This window comes from Leptosomus discolor, chromosome 3, assembly GCF_034619465.1.
Source record: "Leptosomus discolor isolate bLepDis1 chromosome 3, bLepDis1.hap2, whole genome shotgun sequence".
NCBI lineage: Eukaryota > Metazoa > Chordata > Aves > Leptosomiformes > Leptosomidae > Leptosomus > Leptosomus discolor.
In genome coordinates, this window is record NC_141393.1 from 23,658,624 (window position 1) to 23,686,407 (window position 27,784).

The 27,784-nt window shown below is 39.9% G+C and overlaps 1 protein-coding gene across 1 annotated transcript in view; it reads right to left on the reverse strand.

Annotated features, from left to right (window-relative positions):
• Positions 1-2,890: 2,890 nt before the first annotated feature.
• TSHR (thyroid stimulating hormone receptor) overlaps positions 2,891-27,784 on the reverse strand; it is a 77,275-nt gene continuing 52,381 nt past the window's right edge. Inside the window, exons 8-10 of the mRNA XM_086462222.1 lie at positions 18,120-18,197; positions 6,698-6,886; positions 2,891-4,298 (exon numbers count right to left, since the gene is read on the reverse strand). Coding sequence (XP_086318348.1) covers positions 2,891-4,298; positions 6,698-6,886; positions 18,120-18,197 — 1,675 coding nt within the window. The remainder of the gene's footprint in view (positions 4,299-6,697; positions 6,887-18,119; positions 18,198-27,784) is intronic.

A 27,784-nucleotide genomic window follows, 5' to 3' on the forward strand; every position in this document is an offset into this window, starting at 1 on the left:
AGAAAGTCTGGCAAGTAAATTATTTAAAGTCTATTGCCTGGATCTTTCCAATAGCTTTTAAAACATTTTTTACCAAGTTAAACACAAGAAGGAATAAAGAAGAAATAAGCCAGAAATATCAAACTTTGTTTGTAAAGGCGATATCACAGAATTCTTATAATAGACAAAAAATATATGCAATGATGGGAGATTAAAAAGTTCAATAATGTGTAAATATATCTGTCATCCATTAGTACCAGCAAACAGCTGTATTAATTCAAAAGCACACTGCAATCAGTCCAACATACCCCATCTTTTTCCAATGTTATACTAATATCCACGGAACAAATATTCTGGTTTGTTTTAAAGTAAAAAGAGGTTTGAAATAAGTAATCCATGTTACTTTTAAAAGTACTTTAAAAATAAATATTGATTTAGTCTTTCCTCTCTTTCCGAAAAAGAATATGACTTGAGCTTGGATTTTCTTTTCCACTAGTATCTATGAAGCTGTAGCATAAATGTACAGTTTGACTATTAGAACTTGATTGTCTTAGTTGCTGCTGAGATACTGAATAAAGGCACTCAGGAAACTTTTTATCCCTTTATTATTTATTATTCCAGTATCAGAAAGGTGATAGAACCCAAGCGTAGGGGTTGCATCTCAACATAAAGCGTTTCGTATGGCACTCTCAGACACAGCCAGTTTTCCAATGCAGCTGTTTCAAGAGCAGGAAATTTTGCTGATCTCCACACTTAAGAAGCTATCTTTATATTCTGATTACCAGAAGAGGAGGTCATAATTTATTATTTGCATGGTTTTCAGCAGTTTTGGTTTCAAAGTTTGCTGAGAATCAACCAAAAATGGAAGCATGCCCCTCCCCAAAATAAGCAGCTGCATCAATCTCTAATGCAATATTGTAGATTTTTAATGGTGTTAATGACAGAACCTTTTTTTTTTTTTTTAATGAGACCATCTCACAGAGCTGCTGAATCTAGGCCTGTGTTTCTGCTTGCTGAAGCTGCCTTCATCTATAGTCAGGAATATGGAATCAAATTGGGTTTGAATTTTAGTATGTACATGGCATTTGCAATCATGCAATTTCCAGCTAGTAGCTAGCAGTTTGAAGGGCTCTACCATTACATTTTTCTGGATACTACTAACCACATAATAAAAGATCTGACTATTGTCTGTTCAATTTAATTACAGTTCCTCAAAGACTGTAATTCCATTAAAACAGTGTAGATATTAAAAAATGAACTTTAAAATACTTACCTGAAGGCAAAGATTCACACAATATTCTCTGTTCTCATGGTAAGCCTTCCAAATAGATGAGTGAACCGATCAACAGCAATCTTGGTAGCAGTCCTACAGAGCTAGTCTCTACAGTTGGCTGAGAACAGGTCTGACCCTGCTGTCAAAACCAGGCACTCAGGCAATACAAGCAGTAACAAGCAAGCAGGTGCAGAGCAGTCCTGATGTCCACAGCAGATGTACAGAGCCAGGCCCCAGTTCGTTTGTTTGAGGTGTATGGATTAACCGAGCCCAGCCAAGCTTGATCTTGGTCTGGCCCTGTCTAGCAGCAGGTATGGCAGAAGAATGCTTTAGGGTTCACTGGAGCAAAAGAGTGTGGGTTGTTTCTTGTATCTGAGCTTGGATTTCCTTAAGCACAGTGTGGAAAATGTGTGTCTAAGCTACAGACGGGCTATGGCCAACCAGAAGCCAACAAGTGTGGTTTATGTAGTTGTAGTGACAACATTACAGAAGTCAGGTAACAGATCTCGCTACAAGATGGAGAGGTGCTCTTAAAACATGTTGGAGGAGCTAGCGGTTAGCCTTCAGTTCAGTAACTGAAGGGCATGAAGTGACCCTTTGTCTCAGTGTAGATTTGAGGCAGTTCAATGCAGCAAGTGCTAAAAAGGTAAATCATTCTAGCCCTGTAAGAGAGGGGTAAGTAGGGAAAGCAGTAGTGGTGAGAAAGGAGTAGTTACAGGATATTCAAAGGAATAAACACGCTCAGATTAAACAGTACTGGAGTCAGGTAAAGAATAGATAGATGGGAGAAAATTTAGTACAATCTTAAGTTTCAGCCATCAAAAAAATGCAAGCATCGTTAACTTGACTGGGTACACTGGTCTTCAAAACAAATTCAAACTCAACCATCTCTTAAGTAGGTTTATCAAAAAGTGAGTGAGTGGTAGTAAGGGGATTTTTGCAGCACAGAGACAAATGCCCTGCTGTTTCTTACCTGTTGTCTTATGAATAGCTGCAAAATCAATTTAGCGCTATAAAGGCAATATGAAGAGGCTTCTCTTCCCACCTCACCCAACTAAAGCAAGAACTTCAAACAAAAGACTAGCTTCATTTTAGGTCTGGATGGCAGAAGCAGAAGGAATATATTCCATTTTAGGCCCTGGTGGAAGTTTTAGAAATTCGCTATTAGAAACCCAATTGAACCTTTTGACACATAGGCAATTGGCATTTGAGAACTCCAAACCTTTAATTTTTTTTCTTTAATCTCATTTTAATTATAAAACTTTATGTCCTTTTTTTAGTCATACAAGTACCCCCCAAGCTTTATGCTTGGTCTCCTGCTGCTTTTATTTTTTAGATGAGGGTATATTTCATAATTGCTGAGTTTATATATATAATTTTTCCTATTTAGAGTGAGTGTTCACATCTACTTCCATCATCATCCTTAGAACAGTATCTTTTGACCTGCACTGATTCAAGTGTGAGACAAGAGGTTGAAATGAGTGACTTGTCTAAAAGTAGACCACCCTGAAGGTACTTTCAGACATCACAAAGGATAGGCTAGGGAAAAACAATATGGAGAATAGGTTATCTTCTCGCTCAGTTCACTGTATGTGCAACCGCCTCTTGACCAGGTTGTGCCTGTGATACTTTGAGATGTTATAGCTCAGTTTGCTTGCATTCTTCCATGAGAATTTGGTTCTGCGTTGTCACAGCAGGAAGGTAATCATTGACTGGGTCTTGAATGCTTGTAAGAATCTGACCTAGACCTCGGCTGATTCTCTGCCCATAAGAGCCACTGCTGGTTTTGGCTGAGATTGTCTGACCTCTGTAGACTTGAGCCTGATGCTCACATATACCAAACTTGCTTAGCAGGATAAACACATCTCTTTGGAAAGCTTTGGTGAAAATAGCATAAAGAAAGGGGTTGGCACAAGAATTGAGTGGGTAGAAGAGTACCAACAAAATTTTGGAATTGGTGACAGTTATCAATGGTTTGTTCATAATGGCAGATAAAGCATGGAAAGAGATGGGAGCCATGCACAGAAAGTCAGTGAAAATCAACACAGCCATCCGCTTGGCAATTTTGGTGTCTTTGTCCCCTGACTTGTACTGAGGGTTTCGCACAGTCACGTAAATTTTTATGTAGCAGGCGCAGATGATGACAAAAGCAGTAATGTTACATACTAGAACGAAGACAACGTAGGCTTCGGCCGCCAGTGTTTCAGTGTCCATAGGCAAGCAGATGCTGACTTTGCTATAGCTGCTGATGCCAAACAGTGGCAAAAGGGCAAGAAGAAAGCACGAGAGCCACCCTCCCAGCATGATAACCAAGGCGTGCCGGAGGCGAATCTTTCGATCCGGGCGCATGGCAAAAGTGATGGCGTACCAGCGCTCCAGGGTGATCACGGTCAGTGTGTACACAGAAAGTTCACTAGCAAAGACTGTGAAAAAGCCAGCTGTGTTGCAACCAGGCCCAGTCTGCCACTCTATAGCATGGTTATAGTACTCTGACCTGGTGTAGAGATCCACTGAAGCGATCAGGAGGAGGTATAACCCCATGCAAAAATCAGCAAAGGCCAAGTTACACATCAGAAAGCGTGGTACAGTCAGTTTATAATGGCTGGTGAGAAGGATGAAAAGGACGAAAACGTTACCTAGGATGGCCAGCAGGTTCACAAACCACACCACAATCCTCAGAAATTGATATCCCATTATATCCTCACAGGGGTTAAACTCATCGGGCTCTGGAGTGCATATTACATCTTCATTGCCTCCACAGACAGGATAGTCATAATGACTGTCAAAGGTCTGGATGTCTTCCATTTGGGGGTTCTTGAGCTCTTGGCCAAATCCAAGATTTTCTTCTCCGTGCTCTTCCAAAAAAAAGTAATAATGGGAATTTTCATGAAAATTTGTGGACTTGGTGTTTTTGTCATCCACAGTATCAGTGTGGTCTGTGTATTCTGAATAATCTTTGTAAAATGGACCTCCGAGAACTTTGACTGATCTTCTCTTACGAAAGCTGTTACTGCTGCTCTGGTTACATATCAGGTACTCCAGAATTCTGAAAGAGCAGATGGGGAAATCACTGCTGGCATTTACAATCTGGCTGGAGTAGAGCAAGTGAACAAATGGAACACTCCAAAAGCAAATCACCATGAATGAAAATGTAGCTATAAAAATGTGATGGGATATATTTCTGTTAACAGAACATATAGCAAACAATAAGCTTGAGTGTTTCTGAGCTTTTTTAAAAACTATATTTTTCCTTTCTCTGTTGCTATCAGCCATCCCCAGTAGTAATTTGGCTTGTTCAGCATCCATAATCCCTCTTCCTTCTTGGAATCTACATTCTTAGTAGGTAACAAGACTTTATCTACTGTTTATAACTTCTTAGATAATACACACAGTATTACTTTCCTTTTCTTTTTTTTTTCACAAATTCCTCCCAGAAGTTCCATAATCTTAATTTCTGTTCTATGTATTTTCTGTAGGTTCTATACAGCTAACTAGCAGTGTAGTGGTTGGGAATCCTGTACATCATGTTGTGATGCACCTGTATTTGTAGTCGAAAATGATTCATACATTTTACTACAGGAAAAGTTGTAGTTCGGCATCAAATTTTTTGATCACTGTGATCCACTGTCACATAACCTTTAGCATTTCTCATTTCTAGGTGTGTAGAATTTGAGATTGCTTACAATTTGAATTGCATATAATCAGTCTGAGAAATTTTCATCTCTGCTGATAGACATGCAAATATTGTTTCTTTCAGTCATTAGATTGTGCTGGGTTGTTTGTGCACGTTCTTCCTGTCCAGCTTTTGAATCTGTCCACTCTTCTGTTTTATTTCTGTCCTCACTTTCCCAGTCTATTGTAATTGTGAATGTTATTTTTTTGTGCACTGTCAGCAAGTTTGCTGATGGCACAAAACTGGGAGGAGTGGCTGACACACCAGAAGGCTCTGCTGCCATTCAGCGAGATCTGGACAGGCTGGAGAGCTGGGTGGGGAGGCATTTAATGAAATACAACAAGGGCAAGTGTAGAGTCTTGCATCTGGGAAAGAACAACCGCATGTACCAGTATGGGTTGGGGACTGACCTGTTAGAGAGTAGCGTAGGGGAAAGGGACCTGGGGGTCCTGGTGGACAACAAGGTGACCATGAGCCAGGAATGTGCCCTCCTGGCCAAGAAGGCCAATGGCATCCTGGGCTGTATGAGAAGGGATGTGGTCAGTAGGTCGAGAGAGGTTCTCCTCCCCCTCTGCTCTGCCCTGGTGAGACCGCAGGTGGAATGGTGTGTCCAGTTCTGGGCCCCTCAGTTCAAGAAGGACAGGGAACTGCTGGAAAGAGTCCAGTGCAGAGCCACAGAGATGATTAAGGGGGTGGAACATCTCCCTTAGGATGAAAGGCTGAGGGAGCTGGGTCTCTTTAGCTTGGAGAAGAGGAGACTCAGGGGTGACCTCATCAATGTTTATAAATAGGTAAAGGGTGAGTGTCAGAAGGATGGAGCCGGGCTCTTCTCGGTGTTGTCCAATGACAGGACAAGGGGCAACGGATGCACGCTGGAGCACAGGAGGTTCCACATTAACATAAGGAAAAACTTTTTCACTGTGGGGGTTACAGAGCACTGGAACAGGCTGCCCAGAGAGGTGGTGGAGTCTCCTTCTCTGGAGACATTCAAAACCTGCCTGGACACGTTCCTCTGTGATCTACTCTAGGTGGTCCTGCTCTGGCAGGGGGGTTGGACTAGATGATCTTTTGAGGTTCCTTCCAACCCCTGACATTCTGTGATTCTGTGAGTTTATTACTGAATAATTCATATACTTATCATAGCATATTTTTAATTTGCTATGCATTCCAACCACAAATACTGAAGATTAGGGCTGTCCTTGATAAGAATTCTCTAAACCTTATTAACCTTTGGATAAATATACAATAGATTTGCATTCTGCAGTTAAATTCTGCTGCTAATCACAGTAGGTCATCTCCCCAACAGGACATCTATAAATGTATTTTTTTCTTTCCAAAAGCTATCCGCGCCTGTTCTGATGGGATGGAAATCATGCCGAAATGGGATTTGTAATATCGTCTACAAGGTTGTTAGAGAATCATTTATTCTGAGCTTTTCAGTTGGAAAATACATAAGACGTGAGGCTGTAACCCCTCCAAAATGTCTTTTTCCAGGCCTTGCTACAACACATTGTGTGTTACAGCACATTACCCTTTTTTTTTCCCCCTTAATGCTGGGCTCAACAAAAGGAGAAGCTGTTGCAAAAGGTCCTATGAAATTGTTGTATCAAAAATTCTTTCTTCTATAAGTTTGAAATTGTAATCTCTGTTTCAAAGAATGCCCTCTATACATAGAAAAAATGGTCACAAAAGTGCCAATAGATGTAATTTCATATTAATACTAAAACACTGTCTTCACTTTCATACTTTAAATGTAAATTAGTGAAACTCACCCGCTGGTTTTTTTCCAGCTCTTGAAAGCACAGCAGTGACTTGGATATGATAGGTCAGCTCGCATTAGCTGAAGAAATATCTTTACAGCTGGTAATTTCTTTAAAGTCCATGTATTTTTGGCCATTAGCTCTTTAAGGCTTTCCAGTCCTTTGGCTGGAAGGTTAGCAATGGCTGTTCTGGAGACATCCCTAGGTGAAGGAAGAAAAAGACAAACATCAGAATATCCAGTGACTGGATCAGAAGTTTTTCAGATTCTCATGTTAATTTAGGAGTTTCACAGAATTCTACAGCAAAAATCAAATCTGGAGGAGGTGGGGATTTCATATTACTTTGCTAGATTCTGATACCATTTAAATTCAAGTAGGATAGGAATTCCTCCTGGTATTTTCTCTGTTTTCAAAGCTCTTGTCTTTAACGTCTCATAGTGCAGAATATGGATGATAAAGAAATATCAGGACTTTTACAATTAAACCTTTCAAGCCAACCACATACAAATGTATATGCAAAACCAAAGTTTTAAAAATTCTTTAAAGAAATCACATCTTGCACTGGAAGAAGTATTTTCCTTTAGACATCTTTAGACTCATTTTAACCTATTGTCCTAGGTTACAGTGTAAGATGTGCCCAAAAGGAAAAAAAGTATTCTATTACCATCTTCAGGAGCTGTTGAGACCAGGTGGGGCGGTGCTCCCTGCCTCCCCCCTCTGGACTATCTCCTGTTACTGGGCACAACAATGCCTTATCGCCTGACCCATCGATAACTCGCTCCTGGGCTATCTCCTGTTAATGGCCCATCAAGGAACTGCCTCACGACTCCCCATCCCATGGTGAGATGCTCCGCCCGGGGGGAAGGAGCCAAGCAGTCCATGCTAAATAAAAACTGACACCCTAGCAGCCTTCTTCCACTGGATTCCCAGAGGAGTTTTTTCCCCCACTGGAGTTCCAGAGGACAAGAGCTACCTACCTACCACTGGACCTTCGGAGGAAGACCAGACCCTTTTACCTGATTGCTGCTTCAACAGGACTACATCCATCGCTTCAGGAGGACTGCAGCCACCATCTTATTGGACTGCTACTGCCACCCTAACAGGGTGTCAGGTTGTATTTCTGACTCTGTCAGTGCAAACCAGTGGGTTGTTTTTTTCCCTGCCTTGTGTTTTATATATATATATTAGTAAAGAACTGTTATTCCTATTCCCCATATCTTTGCCTGAACGCCCGTTAATTTCAAAATTATAATAACTTAGAGGGAAGGGGGTTGCATTTTCCATTTCAAGGGAGGCTCCTGCCTTCCTCAGCAGACACCTGTCTTTCAAACCAAGACACCTATTGGGATACTTCAATAGAAAGCATTGTAGTTACTACAACAATGTTCTACATAAACTGAAATGAAGATCTCTACCTCAGTTCATCCTGAAACTCTCAGAAAATGCAGTGTTATGTTTGCTGCTTTTTATTTCTCTGGTACTGAGTCCACCTCAGCAGATACATTGTACAGTTTGTGGGGGAAGTGAATTTCCTTTAGAGCTGCCGGGTGCATGTCATCTGCTAGTGTTTTCCACTCATTTTTTGCTTTGTTCTAAAACCTCCTCTATTGACACTTGAAGCCAAGATGGTTTCTCAGAGTTATACTCTGTAAAGAAGTAAATCTGTAAAAAAGGTTCTAGTGTAGGAACATTGTTTGTGCACTTTCATCACCTAATAATAAATAATTCAGCTTTTTTATATGCGGTTTCCCAATCTTATCCTTTTAGAATTCTCACCCACTGGCTGGTTTCTTGCACTTAAAAGAAAATTATTACTAATTTTATGCTTTCAATAAATTGCTTCTAGAACACTTGGTTTTGCTCAGCTTTTTTACATTTTTATTCTCATTTCCTTATATTTGTTTTAAAATTGAGTTAGAAGTTGCTTCCCCTTCCTGTAGGAGGGCTTTTTTACTTCTAATAGCTTCTTTGCTATCATACATATTTGAATATGTCACAACTAGTTGATTTCAACCACATAAACTTATTTTTTGTCCTTCTGGAGTCCTTTTTGACAGGTAGAGTATGTTTCTACCAAGCCCCTGAATTGGCTCTTGAGTCTGAATGCTGCCTGCTATCATTTTATCTTTTAAAGAATCACAGAATAGTTGAGCTTTCAGATCATCCAGTTTGACCTCAGGGTCACCTGGAGCAGGTTGCTCAGAGCTGTGTCCGGTTGACTTCTCAGTACCTCCGGGATCGGAGGCTCCACAGCCTGTCTAGGCAATGTGCTCCAGCATTCAACCACCCTCACAATAAAGGAAGTTTTTTCTTAGGTTGAAATGGATTTTCCTGTATTTCAGTTTGTGCCCATTGCCTCCTGTCTTGTTAGTGGACACCACTGAGGATACCCTGGCACCGTCTTCCCAGTTCCCTGCCCTACCCCTTTAAAGTATTGATACACATCGATAAGATTCCTTTGACTCTTCTCCAGACGAAACATTTCCAACTCTCTCAGCCTATCCTGCTAGGACAGATGCTCCAGTCCCTTACTCAACTTAGTGGCCTGCTTCTTTTTGGGTTTCACTGATTTCCTCATTTTATAGAGATTTCCTTCTGAAGCAAAACATCTTGGTAAACTAGATCTTGGACTAGATCATACCAAGACAAGGCTGGCCTTTCAGCAACCCCCATGGGTATCCATCAAGTCGTCATGCTACCCGCAGGAAGGGCACATGGTTAAATGCTGTGTGATGGGAGCTGCTAAAACTTTTTGAAGATAAATGACACCTCACAATCTCTTGGGAGTTCTTTGAAGATGTTCTGGCATAAGCGTATGGAGAAAGATGATCCTCTTTGTACACTGAAATTTCTGAAAAGCCTTGACAAAATCAGGTATCAAGGGATTTTGAGGTAACTAATCTGTTATTTGATGAGTAGAATGGCTCTCCTATTAATTAAAAAAAAAAAATAAGAGTGGGGGAAAAGCCTCAAAACAGATCATAAGTTTTCCTGCTAGAGGAAGAATGGAAAATGGATATGGATATCTGAATATCCATATCACTGCAGCAGAGGCCCACAGAGGCTAGGCTAGCACTGGTACTACTGAAATACTCCTAAACAGTTTGGAAAGAGGATGAGAGTAGCTGCAACAAAGCTTGTTTCCAACATGAAATAATACAAGGTAGTGAAAGCTAAAGCTGATAGTCTAAAGAAGCAGAAGGATTCTGCAATACTGTTTGAGCAGTAAAATGCTTGACGTGATTCATTATTATAAAGTGCACAGGAAAAAGCAATCTTAACTGTAGATGGATGCCAACGGGGTTTAATTTACCTAGCACTCTGGAAAGAGTCCTCTCTGCACATGTCAGGTCTGTGCTATTTCGTAATGTTGAAGGCAAATAGAATGCTAAGATTTTTTTTGAAAGAAATAGAAAACAGAAAAACTTCACTTTGCAGATCTAACATGACTGCATCTTAAATACTATATGCAGTTCTATAAATACTATATGCAGTTTACAATAAGAGCACAGAAAGCTACATCAAGGATGATTAAAAGTATCAAGTTGTTAATATATTAAGTAATAAGGAGTAAATAAGGACTTTTGTGAAAAGCTAGGAGTGGAAGCAGTAGAAGACTATAGATGCCATGCATGTTGTGAAGATGATTGGGAATGGTTATTCACTCTTGTGAGGCAAGTTTTGGGACATCTAAGAATGTGAGGCAAGAGACTTAAAAATGAGAAAAGGTATAATGTTTTCACAAAATTGCATAATTAAATTGTGAAAGCCAGTGCCATGGTTCATTGTGCAGGCCAACAAGGCAACAAGAAGGACAATATCCCTTTATTGCTTTGGTTTTATTCACAGTTGTGTCGTGTTCCCACCAGAAATGACTGGCTCAGGAGGAACATCCCAGGGGACAAGGGCTCATGCCTTGGAAACAGCCACAGAGAGGAGCCCCTCTGGGGCCCTGGGTGCACAGGGGAGGGAGCTGCACCTCCTGGAGAGCTGGGAGCAGAAGGGAGCAGCCAGCCCAGGACTCAGGTGGTGGAAACAATTTCCTAGGGAACAGAGGGAAATGTGCAAAGTCTGTGGCAACTCAGAGTGTTACCAAGTAGCGTTAAAAAGTCTGAAACAAAGATCTGTTCAGTGAGAAGGGCTTGGAAGAATTAGGTATAAGACTACGTCATTTCTATCTTACTAAATCCTTTGATGTCTTTTATGTATGTGTATATGGGCATGTATTTAACCAGTTAGATATTGCAGTTTTTATTTTCAAAAACTCTGCTTGTTTTAAATTGGGTGGCTTGGGGAGAAGGTACAGGTACAGCTGCCTTGAAGTTCTAGTTGATTTAGGATTAATCCTGTTGCAGGACTAACAATAGATGGTTGGTCCCATCCATGGGCTGTGGCTCAGAAGTTTGGAAGTTTCCAAAATCTCCAGTTTGGGAAGTCCCTAAACTGCTGGTATAGAGTCTGCTCTGTACTGCTGCTATTGCAAATGGAAAAGCCTCCTGGGATTCTGGTGATAATTTGTCTCCCCGTGAAAGATAATTTCTTAGTTACCCTACACAGGCCTACACTTTGTTAGCAACAAAGTGTGTGTCAACTGGCCAGAGGAAAGTGTGAGATCGACAGGGATTTTTTTTTACCTTACAAATCTAGTCTTGACAATTATCTGTTGAGATTCACAATCTATCTCAAGCAGCACAGCAGCTGTCTTCAAACTAGAAAGCATAGGATTGAAAAGGTTTTAAATAATAATTACTGATCTTCAGAGCAATGTGAACCCAAGTAGCTGGGGTTTGCCAGACTATAGCAGCTGTGTCTGCATTCATACAGAAGACACATTTTCCTAAATGATTTCTTTGTTCTGTGTAATTGTACGATCAGTCTTGATTTTGGGCAGCTCAGAAAAATGGGAACTGACTGCAGTGATGTCAGCCTCATTAATATTTGATAATATTGATAACTAAGATGTTTAAAGACAGCAATGTTTCCTTTGCACAGAAGAGTGTCTTGCTACTACTGCTAAGCTGTAGCTGGTACACTTAAAGAAACACAAGAGAACAGGCAAGAGGTCTGACAGACTTGTCAAGAGGATTTGTCTCAAAGTGATTATAAAAGAGGTGAGGCAGGAAACTGGTAAAATGAATGCTAACGAGTCACAAGAACTGGAGGATTTTCACCAAAAAGTTCTGAAGCAGCTTGAGGAGGAAGCAGTTGAATTGGTAAAAGAGGGGTGTAACCTCCAATTTAGCCCCCTGCCCAAAGGCAGCAAATGAGCCACCAGCTAATATGGTATACCTGGGGGGAAGTCAGTATGTAAAGGGCTTTTGTAAAAACAAGTCCCGCCTTACAAACCTCTCTGAGTGTTGTGCTTAAGATCTGCTCAGAGTCTACTGGGAATTCCACAAGGCCTTTGACAACCCCCCACAAAGACTGATATGGAAACCAGGCAGCCACACTCCTTGTGGGAGATGTCAAATATTCGGGATTATAGTAAAGTGCTAGCAAAATTCACTTCTAGCCTAGATCCAGACCAGACTTCAGCATTGAAGTAGCTGTGGTCTAGAGCTCGCTTAGGTCCTGGAAGTGGTCTGTCTGTGGTAGCATGAAGCTCTACAGTGTGGAGCGTAACAGCAACCCAAGTGCACTCAACCAATTTTAACGCTGTGGCTTGTTAGCGATTTTGTTTTTTCCTCACGTGCTTTCTTATAAATCTCATGCAACATTTCTAGGTTGTTGCTTACCTTACATGAAATACACATTAGATTGAAATTGCAGAGACATTGGAGAGCTTCAGATGAATGTGGGAATAAAACATAGATTATGATTTAAGAGATGATGTTTTCTAAACCAGCTGTGGATATGATACAAGTATTAAACAGATATTTAGCTGCTGAGATTTTATTATTTTTTTTTTCTGGGTTATGATTTTGGTCTAATTCTTCATTGTTTTTATGAAGTCAGAAGTTCAGAATTAGATATAAGGGATAATAGCTTTTTTCAAGAATCTTTTTCACAGCTGGAAACATGCAATTGTAGTATGAACTCAAGTAATAATGAGATTTTAAAAGAGTTAATTGAGAAAATGAGTTTGAATGCATCATATACCATTGGGAATTTTTACCTAATCATACACAGATTTCTGAGTACTGCAATACTACAATAGTTAAAAAAGATAAAAGATATAGTAGATGGGCTTAGACAGCAGATATTATTTCTGTCTTCTGAAAGATTCTTTAAATCTACAAATTTGCATTGTTTGATTAGCAGAATGCAAGAGCGCTCCTGTCGCTTGAAGATTTGTTTGTGCCCAATGACAAGAACAGAACAGAACCTCCTAAAGTAGGAGCCATTCCTAGACTGGGAAATGATGCTTTAAAGAGCACTTCTGCTTTCCAAAGATAATTAGTTACTCACATGTATCTTGTGTGACAATTAGTAATGCTTTGAATTTGGACTGTGTTTTTCAAAAGCTTATTGAATAATGAGCCTGATTGTTTTTTTGTTGTACTCTGTGAACTTGAGCTCTAGGCAGCAGTTGGTGCATTTAGTAAATCAGGTCCATTGAGTTGCTGAATCCTAGCCGAGATTTCATCTTCAGGTGAAGAGCAATGTACCGTCATTATACTGTTAAAATAATTTTATAAAGGGAGCAATCTATCTATACATCGACATACATCTGAATATACAGCAGTGACAAAGGAATCAGAATTATTTGCATCTGTTCTGTATTCAGTGATCACACTGCCCACTTCCTCTGCTATTGTAAATGGCAAATTTAAAAAAAAAAATTACCTAACTTTTTAATACCTACTTAAATACACCATCCAGCTAGGTGATCTGAGATCATGGCCAAACTCACACAATATACATATATTCTTTGTAGTTACATCTTTCTCATTGGTTTTCTCTAAAGCCAAAATGGAAGAAAATTACCCCATTAGGGTGGATCCAAGGTCAGTATTTCAGCCTTTAGGTTGCTGTTGCTGCTGAAATCCTGATTGGAAAAAAAAACAGTAAATGATAGATCCGTGGGGCAGGCATTCCATCACCTGTGAGATAAGAAATGCATAAAGGGAACTCCAGAGACAGTGAGTTCTGCCAGGCTGATAAGGAGGCAAGACAGTCTCTTTTGAGCTCCACAAATGTTCCTTTTTTTCTTTTTTTTTTTTCTTTATACTGCTCCCACTGTAAGCAATGCCATTCATTGCCCTAAAAAAAGGAATATTTATCTTCTGATAAGATAAATATTTTTTTATCTAGGCAATCATTTTCCATAGAGTTAATTTTCAAGAGGAAACAGTATTGTAAGAACTTGCTTTTTGAGGAAGATCCAATCTCCACAAATTCCCATGCCGCCTAACAACAGCTAGATGCCTGAACCAAAAATGACTTTTAAATTATTTGTTAAAATAAGCCAAGCTGTTTACGCTACCCAAGGGGGATATGGAAGAGCTGTATTGGTCAGACGTCTCAGGCTATTATGCAAGTTAACAAATCTCTGGCCTCTCTATAATTAACACATTAATATTCATTGTGATGGTATAGTGGAGGGTGTGTAATAAAGCACCAATCGCAAGAACATTTCTGTCTCCTGTGGGAGATGTTAATGGCCATTGACATGACACAACAATAATTAGTAGGGTTCCACTCAATTTTAGTTTGTCTTCAGCCTTCTTAAGGCAGTGCATATGTGGAAGTTTCAGAAACTATTTTGTTCATGTTAAAATAGGTCTAGTTCCTAAAGATCACCTAAGAGATCTGTTCAGGTGGAAGGATTCTGCTCTAAATTATTGCTGGAAAGTATCCTACTTTATAACATACCTTTCCTACATCACACATGCAGAATAATTCCTGGTTATCCACGGGTAACAGAAGTCCTTAAAGCTGCTATTAAAATTACATTAAAATTAAATTAAAAATATGTTGCACACTTCTGTACTGGTTTTGGCTGGCATAGAGTTAAATTTCTTCATAGTAGCAAGTATGGGGCTATGATTTGGATCTGTGAATGAAAACAGTGTTGATAACTCAGGGATGTTTTCATTACTGCTGAGCAGGGCTTAGACAGTGTCCAGGGCTTTTCTGCCTCTCACCCCATCCCACCAGTGAGTGGGCTGGGGATGCACAAGGAGTTGGCAGGCGACACAGATGGGACAGCTGACCCCAACTGACCAGAGGGATATCCCAGACCATATCACATCCCTTTTTATTTCCCACACCCATCCTTTTATTAATTGTGAAACTGTCTTTACCTCAACCCATGAGTTTTCTCACTTTTACCCTTCCAATTCTCTTCCCCCATCCCACTGGGTGCAGGGCTGAGCAGGCGGCTGTGTGGAGCTGAGCTGCAGGCTGGGGTTAAACCACAACACCTTCGTAAGATCTTTAGCTTAGGACTAGCAAATCAAAGGATTATGATGTGAGATACTCTTGACTTTTTTTAGTCACGTGCCATTTTATGCCTTTGAGCAGCAATACCTCTCTCTAATATTACTATAGCACCACATCTTTCTTTAATTATAAATACTACTAGGACTATTAGTCATGGAGGTATAGCATTCTAATGGGAGATGGATAACTGGCTGTTTAGACTGCAAATGTAAAACATGTCCTGAGATTGAGGATCAACAGCAGCTGGGCTAGCACAATAATTATAGAAAAATTTCAAGTCATTTGAGAAATCTAACTTGAAAACACAGAGAAGGAAGTTCTTTACAGTTACATATGCGTGTCCTAGGAAGCCATCTCTAGCCCCTAAACCAGGAGTTTTCATGTGGCTCACCTCAAAGCTAGCCCTTGTAGCGTTAGCTTACCTGGCAACATTATTATAGCATATGATATCCCATAACCCTTGGCAGTATGTCATTACTTGTTCACCTATCTAGTGTAACAACACCACTTTAAATGCCCACAGTAACTCCAAGAGTCAAAATCTGTTCTGCTGCAAGCTGTCACCTCCCTTACACTCAAGATCCCAAGTGTTTTGTCTTCTACCATCCCTAGGAAGGAGCTTTTCAACCCATTGCGCCACCTGTAGCCTCAGAGGGAAGATGTGCAGTGAGTCATACAAGACCCCAAACATAACAGGAGAGTGCACCTTGCTTTGAGACTGTGTGTTTATTGTGAACAAAGTAGTATTGTAATGGAAAGCTATGTCAACTGAACAAAATGATAAAGCACTTCTCTGGTTCTATGTGCAACATCATTAAGAAAAAGGCCTTATTAGCCAAATACTAAAAAGAAAGGCTTACTCAGCACCAACACAGCCTCTGTCACAGTTCTGTGACAATGACCATCCTATTTCAGAGGTGGGTGGCCTGAGCCTTCCTGAAAGCATAAGCAGTGGAAATGAAGGCGATCCAGGTAGCAGGGAGAAAGAGGAGCAACAGCCATCACAAATGCTCTGTGTGCAAGAGATTTAACAGCCCCTTTGTGAGCTTTTTCAGGTTTCCCTCCTGATCTGCTGCCTTCTGCTTCCAGAACACCTTTTGCTCTGCCTAGATGGCCAGTTCTCCTGATGGTGGACTAGAGCCTTGACTGTATTTTTCTTATCCAGAACGTTTAAGACATGGTCAGAAAATACTACCTTCTCACTGCTGTCTCAGGATCTGGCCACTCATGGCACGACTGAGGTTTATCACTCAGGTGATTCAGTGATAAGAAGAAAAAAAAAAAAAAAGGCATGTTATTCCTTGAGAGGGACACAGTGCAGTGTGTTATTGCCTTTACCTGTTCTTCTCATACACACCTGCATGCCAAGGACTTTGCAACTTCAAATGAAGAGCTCTGGACTAGTTTCCTCCCTTTGCAGACCCTCTGGAGAGAAGCGCTGGGTGGGATGGCCCACCAGCTGGCAGCCAGAGCTGCCAGACTTGAGGTGAGAAAGCTGTGAAATAACATTATCCCTACTGACCTATGTAGTCCTGCAGCAGCTTTTTGCAGAGGGAAGTGGAATGAAAGCAGCGAGTGAATGGGAGGAAGAGCTGGCCTGCATGTCCTTGTGAGGACGACTGCATTGGTGCTTCTCACCTCTAGTCTTTCTGAGCTGCATCGAAATGGGGTAGCTGGTAATGCATCAGATGCCACTGGGAAAGCGATGACTTTAGGAAACAGACAAAATGCCACCCCCGTGTGACAGGAGTGGTTTGGCATGGTTTGCTGTTGGAACAACTGGTTATTATGGACTGTCCCTCCAATGTGCAATTATTTAAGGTATCTCCCTCAGAAGTGTGACTCCATGAATGGTCTGTGCTTCTCTCTCCCCTCGAGCTGGTGAAAGGAAAACCCGATACTCTCCAGAACTGGTTTCAGACCCTCTTCCCAAGGACTCAGCTAATAACTCCAGTAGACCTTGTGGTAAAGAGTGATGTGGAGGAATGATGTGGCCCTGAAAGGGGGGCTCTCAGCCAGGTCTTCCTCTTCACCCCACAAGAGAAAGTAATTTAGATGACTAAAGCAGAAGACAGGCTACCATTCACACACAGGCGTGCAATGCATCTGACTTGAGATGCAGGGGACAGAGAGAACTGGAGACTTGATGATGACCTTGCCATCAAATGTCTGTTGTACCTTTGCACAGCAGGGACACAACTCTTCTTAGCATAAAGTGTTTATGACCAATACAACATAGGTTGCTATGTTGCTGGTAGCCAACCTGATTTTCTAGAGTTGGAAAAATTCTGGGAGAAAAGTAATGTCTTCTGCACATTTTCATTATTATAGCTAGCTATTACTAGGACTACTTCTGTGAATGATACATTATTTTGATATAAATATGCTGTTTTCCTGAAAAGCAGAAAGTAAACCTGAATCTTACACAGAGTGAGCATTGCTGGCATCATCTGGTTTTGCAGTGCAGGAGGGAATCCTACTTTCAGCATTTCAGTTCTTCCCTGATCAGTCCTATGCGCTACATTACATGCTAGATGATTTGAGTCAGGGAATATGGTTCTTCTTAAAGTTCTTAAACTTCTTACATTTTTTTGTTTCATTCTGTATTGCAATTCCTAATTTTTGTGAAACGTTCTTTGGAGAACTGTAAAATCAGACTGGAAGCCAAATTACATGAGAAAGAAGAAAAGACAGCACCAGAATTATCTTTATTCTGTCTAAAACTATTTTTTCAACCTCTGTTTCAATTTCCTTTACATGTATGTTACTACAGTCCTTAGTTTGTATTACAATTGTAGTACAATTGCACAGTCATAAAACAGATTATGGTACAGAATCTTCCAGAAGAAAAATTGGAAAAGTATTTCTAATGTAAGATGCAAGCATTTCTTAAATCAATTCCCTAAAGCACAACTTTTGTTGGATATTCTTTTTGTAAACACGCCATTCCCATCCTTGCTGCTCTGCTGCTAATAATGGTTGGAAAGAAAGTGCAACCTAAAATATTATTGTTTTTAAAGCTTTCTCTACTTCGTTTTCTCCTACTTACAGTAGGGTTGGTCCACTGTGCACTCCCAAAAATGCATCGTCATTGATAGCTTCCAGGTATTTGTTCTTGTGCAGATAGCTGCAGAAACAAAAGAAACACAGTGATTTGGAAATAGTTATCCATAGGTTAAAAAAGATCTTCAGTTTACTTGCCTGAACAGATTTACAAAAGCAATAGGCATAAGGGCCATCCTATCCCAACAGCATATTCAAGCATAATCAGTTACTTCATTTTCTGTGTATCCAAGGAACAAAATACAGGTCTGACATTTTGAAGATAAATTAAATTCCTCAACAAATAATAAAAAAATAAATTAGCAAAATCAATTATCTTTGCTCCAAATTCCTTTTCTGTCTCTGTCATACATGTGAAGACAAATGCATACATGCTGTATCTTCAGGTACATGTGTGAGGATGAGGTGAAATAGATTGATTTGCTTTCACCAGAATGAGGTATGGGGAATTACATGATACTTACAGGAACATATCATGAACAAACATGAAAATAATTCCCTCTTTGTTTTGAGTTTGATAATAAAAGTTTTTAATGCTTTAAAATCTCCATAGCCAAGTGGAGGCTCCCATATACAAGCCAACAGTAAAAGAATGAAGTTTTGTTATAAGAAGAACAAGAGAGGGAGTGAGAAGGAGGATAAATTTGAACGAAAAAATAATGTAAAACTTATGTCAAAAAAAAAATAATTCTAAAGTCTTGTGAAAACTGTGAACAATTTCCTGAGTAGCCAACATGTTCCTGAAATATGGAATGCTCCAAATTTCTCCTGTCATTACATGATTGATGTAATCAAGGACCAACATTAATTTCCATCACTCTGGAAACTGACATATAGGAAAGTGTGGTTTCAGGAAGTAGGGAATTTACAGAGTTGTGTTAAAGGTGTGTGATTAAAGACAGGCAATGCAAGGCTACTGACCACTCAAAAAATTAACATAACCCAAGAGGAACAATCAATCTTAAATTCAGTTCTGTGGTTTTAGATTTAAAAGTGACTGATCTAGAGTTAATCTTGAGGGTTCTTTAAGATCAATTCTGGTTACCATGGTCTGAAACTGTCGCTTGAGAAAAACTTATAAATACATGGATTATTATTGCCAGAATTTCAGTCAAGTTCCAAATTGCTTTAGAGAGGTTATGCATTTCTGTCTGAGATTTCTGTTCTCGATGGCCTAACAGAATTCATGTGTTTTGTGGAAAGACTTGGGAGAAATAATTGTCTTCAGTAGTTCCACAATCACAGGTATAAAAAGAGAAAGCATAAATTAAAAAACCTGCAGGAGCAGCAGAAGCACAGGCATCCTGCTCTTCTGCCAGAGTCACAGTGGACATGTGGCACTGAGCACATTTTATGACAATCTGTGAAGAGCAGATACACACAGAACTGAAATGGAAAAATAAGCGTTATTTTTATGCATACGGTGCCAGCGTGGTTGTATTAGTTTGGTATACTTGACATAGAGTTAGATTAAAATTGTGGGTTTAGAACAATTGTCCAACTAAAAAGTACTTCACAAAACACGACAGGCATGTTGATTTTCTTGATGGAAAATTGTGGTTCCTACTGGTTAGCCAGGAGGGAGAACTGCAGTTATAAGCAGCTAGATCTCCTAAACACACAAACAGGAATGGGCTGAATTAGCTAAGCCATGAAAAAAGACTGAAGAATAGGTTGCGATATATACTTATGTACGTGTGTGTGTATATATACACACACACACACATACATACATGTGGATACTACTGTGATAATTCTTTCTCTAAGCCAGCAATTAAAACCTAGGTGGTGTTTTTACTTAGTTAAATTAAATTCTGTCACAATGTTTACAAGAGAAACAGCTTGCAGGCATCAAAGCTAGTCATGCTTTTTAACTTAATTTAGATGGAAATTGAAATCTTTTGATGAGATTAAGAATCATTTACCAAATATAGCAGTCCCTGGAGGAGGATGGAGGAGCATCTAGCTCTCTTGGCTGAGGGGCACTACATCAAGAAGACAAAACAGTCCAAGCTATTTGTTTCTGTACTATGATGAGAAATTACCTCTGAGAGAAGTTTGAACCCAGGCAGCAAAGTGGATGATACAGCTGCAAGACTGTGCTTTGGAGCAGAAGTGTAATGCAACCCATTAAGGAGGACAGCACAAAAAATTGCCAGGGAAAGTTGTCAAGGGGAATGTGTGCTCTCCTTGATGAAATGATGGCAAAATGATCAATGCTATAAAGGCCCTGAAGGACCACAGTGCCTAGGCAGAAGAGAGCCATAGCACCTGCAACTACCCTGTTCACAAATTTGATCAATGTTCTGTCTAGTGGAGAAGGTAAAGTCTAATGGCTCCAGTAGCAAACCACAGATTAAAGCATGAGGCTGCAGTCTAGGAGCAACAACAGAGTCTGCAGACCATAATATTATAGGTAGTGCAGGTCCAGCAGAAACAGGAAGAGGAACTAACACTGACCTAAGTATGACAACAGTGGGTGACCCAGGCCCAACAACTACAAGCATCAGGATTGCTTGAGATTTCACCAAAGGGCGCAGAAAAAGAAGACGAGTGCAGATGATAACCGTACAGCACTGCTCAAGAGAAGATGATGTGGTCCTCGGTCCAACTGAAGGATGGACACTTTGCAAGCATTGCAGACAGACTGCCTTATCGAAGTTATGTTTCGCAGGGTAGATAAAAGCAGAGAAAATTCCCAATGATGAGAGCAGCAGCAAAAGAAAGAAATGGGAGAAAACCCAACAATATTGCCCACGTGAAGCCAAGTGACATTGCTCAGAATTTAAACATAATTGTCTTAAAAAGAGGGATTTCATAAAATTTCAGTGCGGTTGGCACAGAAATTGTAAGATGCCCAGTGTAGACCTATTAAAGAAATTAAATTAAATTAAGGGAGAAAGAATTTGATACTAGTGATGCAGGCAGTAATACCTCAAGCAGAAAGGGATGCTTGGTACTGTAACTGTTATAAACATTTTAAAGCTAGTTGTGATGTAGCTAGGAAGGCAAAAAATACAATGGAAAGGTTGTCACAACAGATTTCAGAGGGTGTCTGTGAAGTTGCTGTGAGCTCTGCCCATTGTGTCAGTTAGTGGCAAAGACACAAAGGTCAAACCTTTCCTAATTTTAAGTTCTGTAACAAAAACACCATTGAGATGGTGGCTATGGAGATAATTGAATTGACTCAGAACAGGGCAAAAGGCCACCGTTTTAACTTTGTGCTGGAAGAGTCTTTCAAATTCAGATAGCTGAACTGGGGTTTAGCTGTAAGAATAATAAAAGTCAGAGCAACTGTTTCTTGATCTGGAAAAGATCAAGTAAAGATTCTAATCCTGTCCTGGTTGAAGTCATTAGCAAATTTTCCATAACTTACACTGAGTAGAAGTTTGTATTGATCACCATAGTGAGAAATGATAAATAAATGCACTTCAGCTTGGTTACACAACAGAAAGTCTTAGGGAGCCAAGCCAGAGTAACACTTTTGGCATGTTATTCATTGGGCATTACTCACATCTAAAGCCTTGTTTCTTACAGAGGAAAATAGCTTACTTCATCTTCTCAGCTATTGTTGTTTGAAATAAACCTTCATTCTTTAGAAATATATGGGATTCTAGTATCACCTGACATTTGTGTTTTCTGAGAACTGACTTTCATAGTCTGTAAATGACAACCTAGTCACTTTTGTTGTGAGGTTTTGCTTCAGTTTGCAAGTGTCCTCATGATTTTGTCTGCAAATCTAATACAAAAATTAAAACCAGAGCAACAGCTAAGAATTAATCCAAGATTTCACATCTAGGTTGTAGTTCTGAAGGACACAAAAACCTGCCTGACCTCATAAAACCCGACTCTTTTAGTAACTAGATGTTATTATACAACCAGATAATTGCTTGTCCAATTTTGAAATGTTTTCTCCTGATACTTGAACACCGTAAAGACTTATAAACTCAAAATATAATAGTTCACATACATGACAAAAATCTTCAAACTTACAAACATAAACAGTCAGCTAGAGACTTTCAGGAAGTTCATAACCATGTGTTACCAAGGAGGGGCTGCAGTGTTAGCTGCCAGTTTTCACATAGATGAGTCAGGCCTGTCAGGTACCTCTTTTAAATGGAAAGAATAAGACTTTGGTAAATAATAATTTGTCAAAAAAAGTTTATGTATAGCCAGTATAGCTCCTTCTGAGAGTGCCTTTAATCCTGTTGTAACTGATAGCTAAATGGTATAGAATGTCATTTAAATACACTGCAGAAAAGAAACCACAACAGTAGTACACACATGTCTAAACAAATGTTGGAAATCTTAAAAATCACATGGGTGAAGTGGAATATCTATCCTCAGGGGGACACTAGAATCATAGTAATTTTGGAAAGTTGGTGGAAAGCAGTCAGATAGACATGACTACCACAGTGCAAACTATGCAGGGAGTCTGGTATAGTAAATGCTGAACCTGGAGCAGGATATGCTGATAGTTTCACAGTGCTATAAGAAGACAGAAGGCTTCCTTTTTTTTTCTTTTCTTTTTTTTAATCAAATCGGATCAGTAAGCTAACTATGACGGTGACTAATACAGAGTCTCTATGGACTCAAGGTCCAGAGGTAAGTGGGAAAAACATTGCATTAAGTCTCAGCCCCACCAGAAAACATGACTGCAGTACGCTGAGCAGGATTTTCTGAGGACACGAAACAGTAATAGGGCAATTCAATTATTGTACAACAGGACAACGTCATGTCAGGGCATGACAGAGATACTGAGTATTCAGACATTATCAGTGCATGCTTCATAAAGCAACAGGTTAGAGAGTCCACATGAGGAAAAGTAACTTTTGATTTCAGGTTGAGTGCCACACATGCTCTGTTTCAAAATGTTACAGTCTAAAGTCTTGTAAGAGCAACCACCAGGCACTGATACTCAGCAACCTTGTAGTACCAAAAAAGCCAAAGAGTACACCACACCTGTAGTCTCCAAACAGGAGAAATACAAATAGATGAGAAAACTTCCTTAAAAATAAAGAAAAGTATGAAAGTTAAATTATTGAGGGCATTCTGGGAGCTCTTTAGTGACACCATTTTGGAGATACAGAGCTAACATGAAAAGCAAGAGATAGCAAAAGAAAAACAAAATCCTGAATATTAAAAATATTCAAAATCTTCAACTGAAATAAAAAATTTAAAATGCTGAAAAGTCTGAAAATATTTTTACAAAATATTTTATTTTTACCAAAAGTGTATTTTTTTCTGGGAGTAAAGAATATGAATGAAAAATGCTGACCAGCTAATTCAACTAACTGACATAAAGTTCCACATACCTTTTTTTCTTCAGTGTAAAGGATTTTTATTTCTTGTCTTCCACAGTCCAAGGTCATTCATGTCATCCCCCATATTGTAGCTGGACAGGCCTTTCTCAAAGGTTATTTTAAGCTGGATTAGTTCACTAATAAGGTTTTACTACAGTCCCACAACCAATTTTATCAGCACAGGGAATGATGGAATAAGAATGAACATCCAGATTAGGGAAAAAGGGAGGTTTTGCAAAATTTTCTTCCAAAGGATCATGTAGTTAAAAACCAAGTTACTGAAATTCCTAGTTGTAATACCTCACTGGCTTATGGAGTTACGTATTATTTTATGGAATCTGCTTGCTTTCTTTCAGCTTCTGATTTTAAAATAAGACAGAAGAGCTTAACAAACAAGGAGAAAAATAATATGTTGGTCACACACATTTAAGTATCATCACTATAGTATTAAATGGTCTCTGGCACATAACATGTTAATGTATCTATGCATCCTGTTGGATTATGAAATGAACGGTAAAGAAAGGGAGAACAGGCAGAAGAGATGAATTGGTAAATAAGCAGTATTAAGGTTTCATCATATGTTTTTTTCTACACCATTGTTTACCTTGACTCTGAGCTGAGCCAAGCATTTTAAGTGTATACCAAAGTAAATACATTCTTTTGGAGTTTATTTTTGTAATTAGATTTTGAGATCACACCCTTTCCATTTCAGTAATTTAGACATCTCTGTAAAAGCTCATCACAAATACATTTTGCCATTCACTGGAAATATATTTTTTAAAAAACCTTCTTTCCTCACCAATTTCCTTACAGAAATAAACATTGGCACAGGAGCACCACTCTGCAGAAGTCTGCAGGAGTGGTGCAGTTCATGGACCGTAATGATGTGTTAGAACGAGGGATTCAAGTTTCAGATGAACACTGTTCAGTAAAAGTGTCATTTGGACCTTCATTCCTTGTTCTTTACTCCCCTGCCTTTATAAAACATATACAGCGATACTGTGGTTTGCTGTAAAACACAGATCCTTGTTGGATGAGAAGATTTATTAGGTAGTGCCATTATTTAGTACGATATTGGAAATCATTTATGCACAGTTCCACACCTATATCTGCATTGATTGTTTTGACCTTCTTGAATTACATAGGTCTTTTGATACAACAAGAGTGGTAGAAAGGCACACTGCATGGTAGAAGACAGCCTCTGAGATTCCCAAAATGTCTTCTGATTTATGGACGAAACATAAGTGTCTTTGAACGATTTGTCAAAAAAGAATTATTGGGTTTGATTGTTTTCCTCCTTCACGTCACCATTCACAGAATCACAGAATGTTAGTGGTTGGAAGGGACCTCAAAAGATCATCTAGTCCAACCCCCCTGCCAGAGCAGGACCACCTAGAGTAGATCACACAGGAATGTGTCCAAGTGGGTTTTGAATGTCTCCAGAGAAGGAGACTCCACCACCTCTCTGGGCAGCCTGTTCCAGTGCTCTGCCACCCTCCCAGTGAAAAAATTTTTCCTTATGTTAATGTGAAACCTCCTGTGCTCCAGCTTGCACCCACTGCCCCTTGTCCTGTCATTGGCCATCACTGAGAAGAGCCCAGCGCCATCCTCCTGACACTCTCCCTTTACCTATTTATAAACATTGATGAGGTCACCCCTCAGTCTCCTCTTCTCCAAGCTAAAGACCCAGCTCCCTCAGCCTTTCATCCTAAGGGAGATGTTCCACCCCCTTAATCATCTCTGTGGCTCTGCACTGGACTCTTTCCAGCAGTTCCCTGTCCTTCTTGAACTGAGGGGCCCAGAACTGGATACACTATTCCAGATGTGGTCTCACCAGGGCAGAGCAGAGGGGGAGGAGAACCTCCCCCCTTCAAAACCCATTAAAATTTCTTTACTCAGTTTTTCTGTTAGTTTCTTTTTGCTCCTAGTTTCATCAGGTCCAAAGGACCTTGGATCAGACACGGAGGAAAACAGGTACTTTCTTCGCTGTACAGAGGTAGATAAATAGGAGTTCAAATTACAAATGTCAGAATACAGAAAATGAAATATCTGCCTTTTGCATTAACTTCATGCAGCTGCTAGAAACAACAAATCTCCAAGCTTGCACTTAGGATAATTATACCTTATCTTGGCATATGGTAACCAAACCACTTCAGAAAATCAGTTTAGAAATTTCTGTGTAGTTTATGAAACAGATAAAGGCTTTACCACTGACGTTCAGCTCCCTGGTTTGCCTTGTATAGTAGTGCTTTGCTCCCAAGTAAATGTCATATGATTTAATTAGAAGAAAACTGTTTGTTGTAATAAACCATTTTTACTGCTGGTAGATAAAGCCCTGAAAGTAAGCCTGGTTTTAGTTCTGGTTTTGGTTGGTTTGTTTTTGTTGTTTTGTTTTTGTTTTTAATTTGCTTAACTAGTGCATCATAGCCAGTCTCTGAAAAGATTCACTTAGAATCACAGAATGTCTCAGATTGGAAGGGGCTCATAAGGATCACCAAGTCCAATTCCTTGCTCCTCACAGGACTACCTAAAACTAAACCATATGACTGAAAGCATTGAACTCTGACAGACTTGCTTCCCTGACCACTTCCCTGGGGACCCTGTCCTAGTGACCGTCCATCCTCTCAGTGAAGAACCTTTTCCTAATGTCCAATCTGAACCTCCCCTGACACAGCTTCATCCCATTTCCTTGTGTCCTATCACTATCACCAGAGAGAGGAGATCAGCACCTCCCCCTCCTCTGCCCCCCTCGAGGAAGTTGTAAACTACCATGAGATCACCCCTCAGTCTTCTCGTCTCCAAGCTGAACAAGCCAAGTGACTTCAGCTGCTCCTCATAAGCCTTGCCCTCGAGACCTTCACCATTTTGGTCACCATCCTCTGGACACACTCTAATATTTTGATCTCCTTCCTGTATAGAGGCACCTAAAACTGCTCACAGTACTCGAGGTGGGGCTGCACCACCGCAGTGCAAGGTTGGACCATCACCTCCCTTGACTGGCTAGCTATGCTGTGCTGGATGGACCCCAGGACATGGTTGGCCTTTTTCACTGCCAGGGCACACTGTTGACTCATATTCAGCTTGCCATCAACCCAGAACCCCAGATCTCTTTCCATGGGGCTGCTCTCCAGCCTCTTGTCCCCTATTTTGTACATATAACCAGAATTACCCTGTCCCATGTGGAAAATCCAGCACTTGCTCTTGTTACATTTGATAGGGTTGGTGATTGCCCAGCTCTTGAGTTTATTCAGATCTCCCTGTAAGGCCCTCTACCCTCAAGGCCCTAGAGAATATAGAAATAGCCTCAAAGAATACTAATTACAAACTCTTTATTAAAAGTAAGCCAGCAGTATTTGCAGAACCTAGTATGTGGTTTCTGCTTTTCTACTTCCACCCAGTCCAATAAAGCAGATGTGTAGGACTCCAGATCTTCTAAAACTACATTTTCACTTGATGATAATAAGGAATATTCCAAAGAGGCCAGAAGCAAGAGCACTCACACACTATCAGAGAAGCAAAAAGAATAATTCCTACAAAATCATCCCCAACTTGTGTTTTGTCAATATGTAAGAAGTGGAAGAGCCAATACAGTTCATATATTGTCTAAGGCTTAGAAAGGTTTTAAATATTGCATATACAGCTTAGAGATTCAGTCAAGACACTGGATTAATTTTGCTGTATTTTACATCTTCCTATTTCTGTGGGCACTAGTACAAACACTATATCATGATGAAAAACTTCCTCTCTCATATGAAAGTTCAAAGTTACTGAACTAACATGAGTGAAATAAGACCTATCCCAGATCTTCAGTTTAACTCAAACCTTTCAAAATTTAAGAAGCCTAGATAGCTGCTAGGGAAAAAGAGGCAGTTTGGAAAGATTAAGACCATGTGAAAGATGCTTTTACAGAATTCTTACAGAATTCAAGCCCAGTTTAAAATAAGTACTGAAAATAATTATATCTATCCTCATGCCTCTCTGGTTAATTTAAGAGCTCACAATGAAGAAATCGCGTAACTCATGAGATCATCAGCTAGACTCTTCAGCCAAGCCTCTGTAGGACCATGGTAAGCTCTGCCAAATTGAATGGAGCCTCTGGAATTGAGATTTGTTCTGCGTTAATGACTGAGGTAGATGATGTTTGGTATGGTGTAAAAAGGATATTCACTCATTAAGTATTAGTTTTCCAGAAACTAGAATAAGAAGCTGAAGGGAAAGCTGAATTTGTTGCTTCATACTTTTGAGAGGCCCATCTCTCATTTCTAGTGCAAGTGACTGTTTCCTCTGATTTGCTTCCAACACCTTATACCATTCTGCTTTGCAGATAAGAGATTTCTGTGAAAGGTCT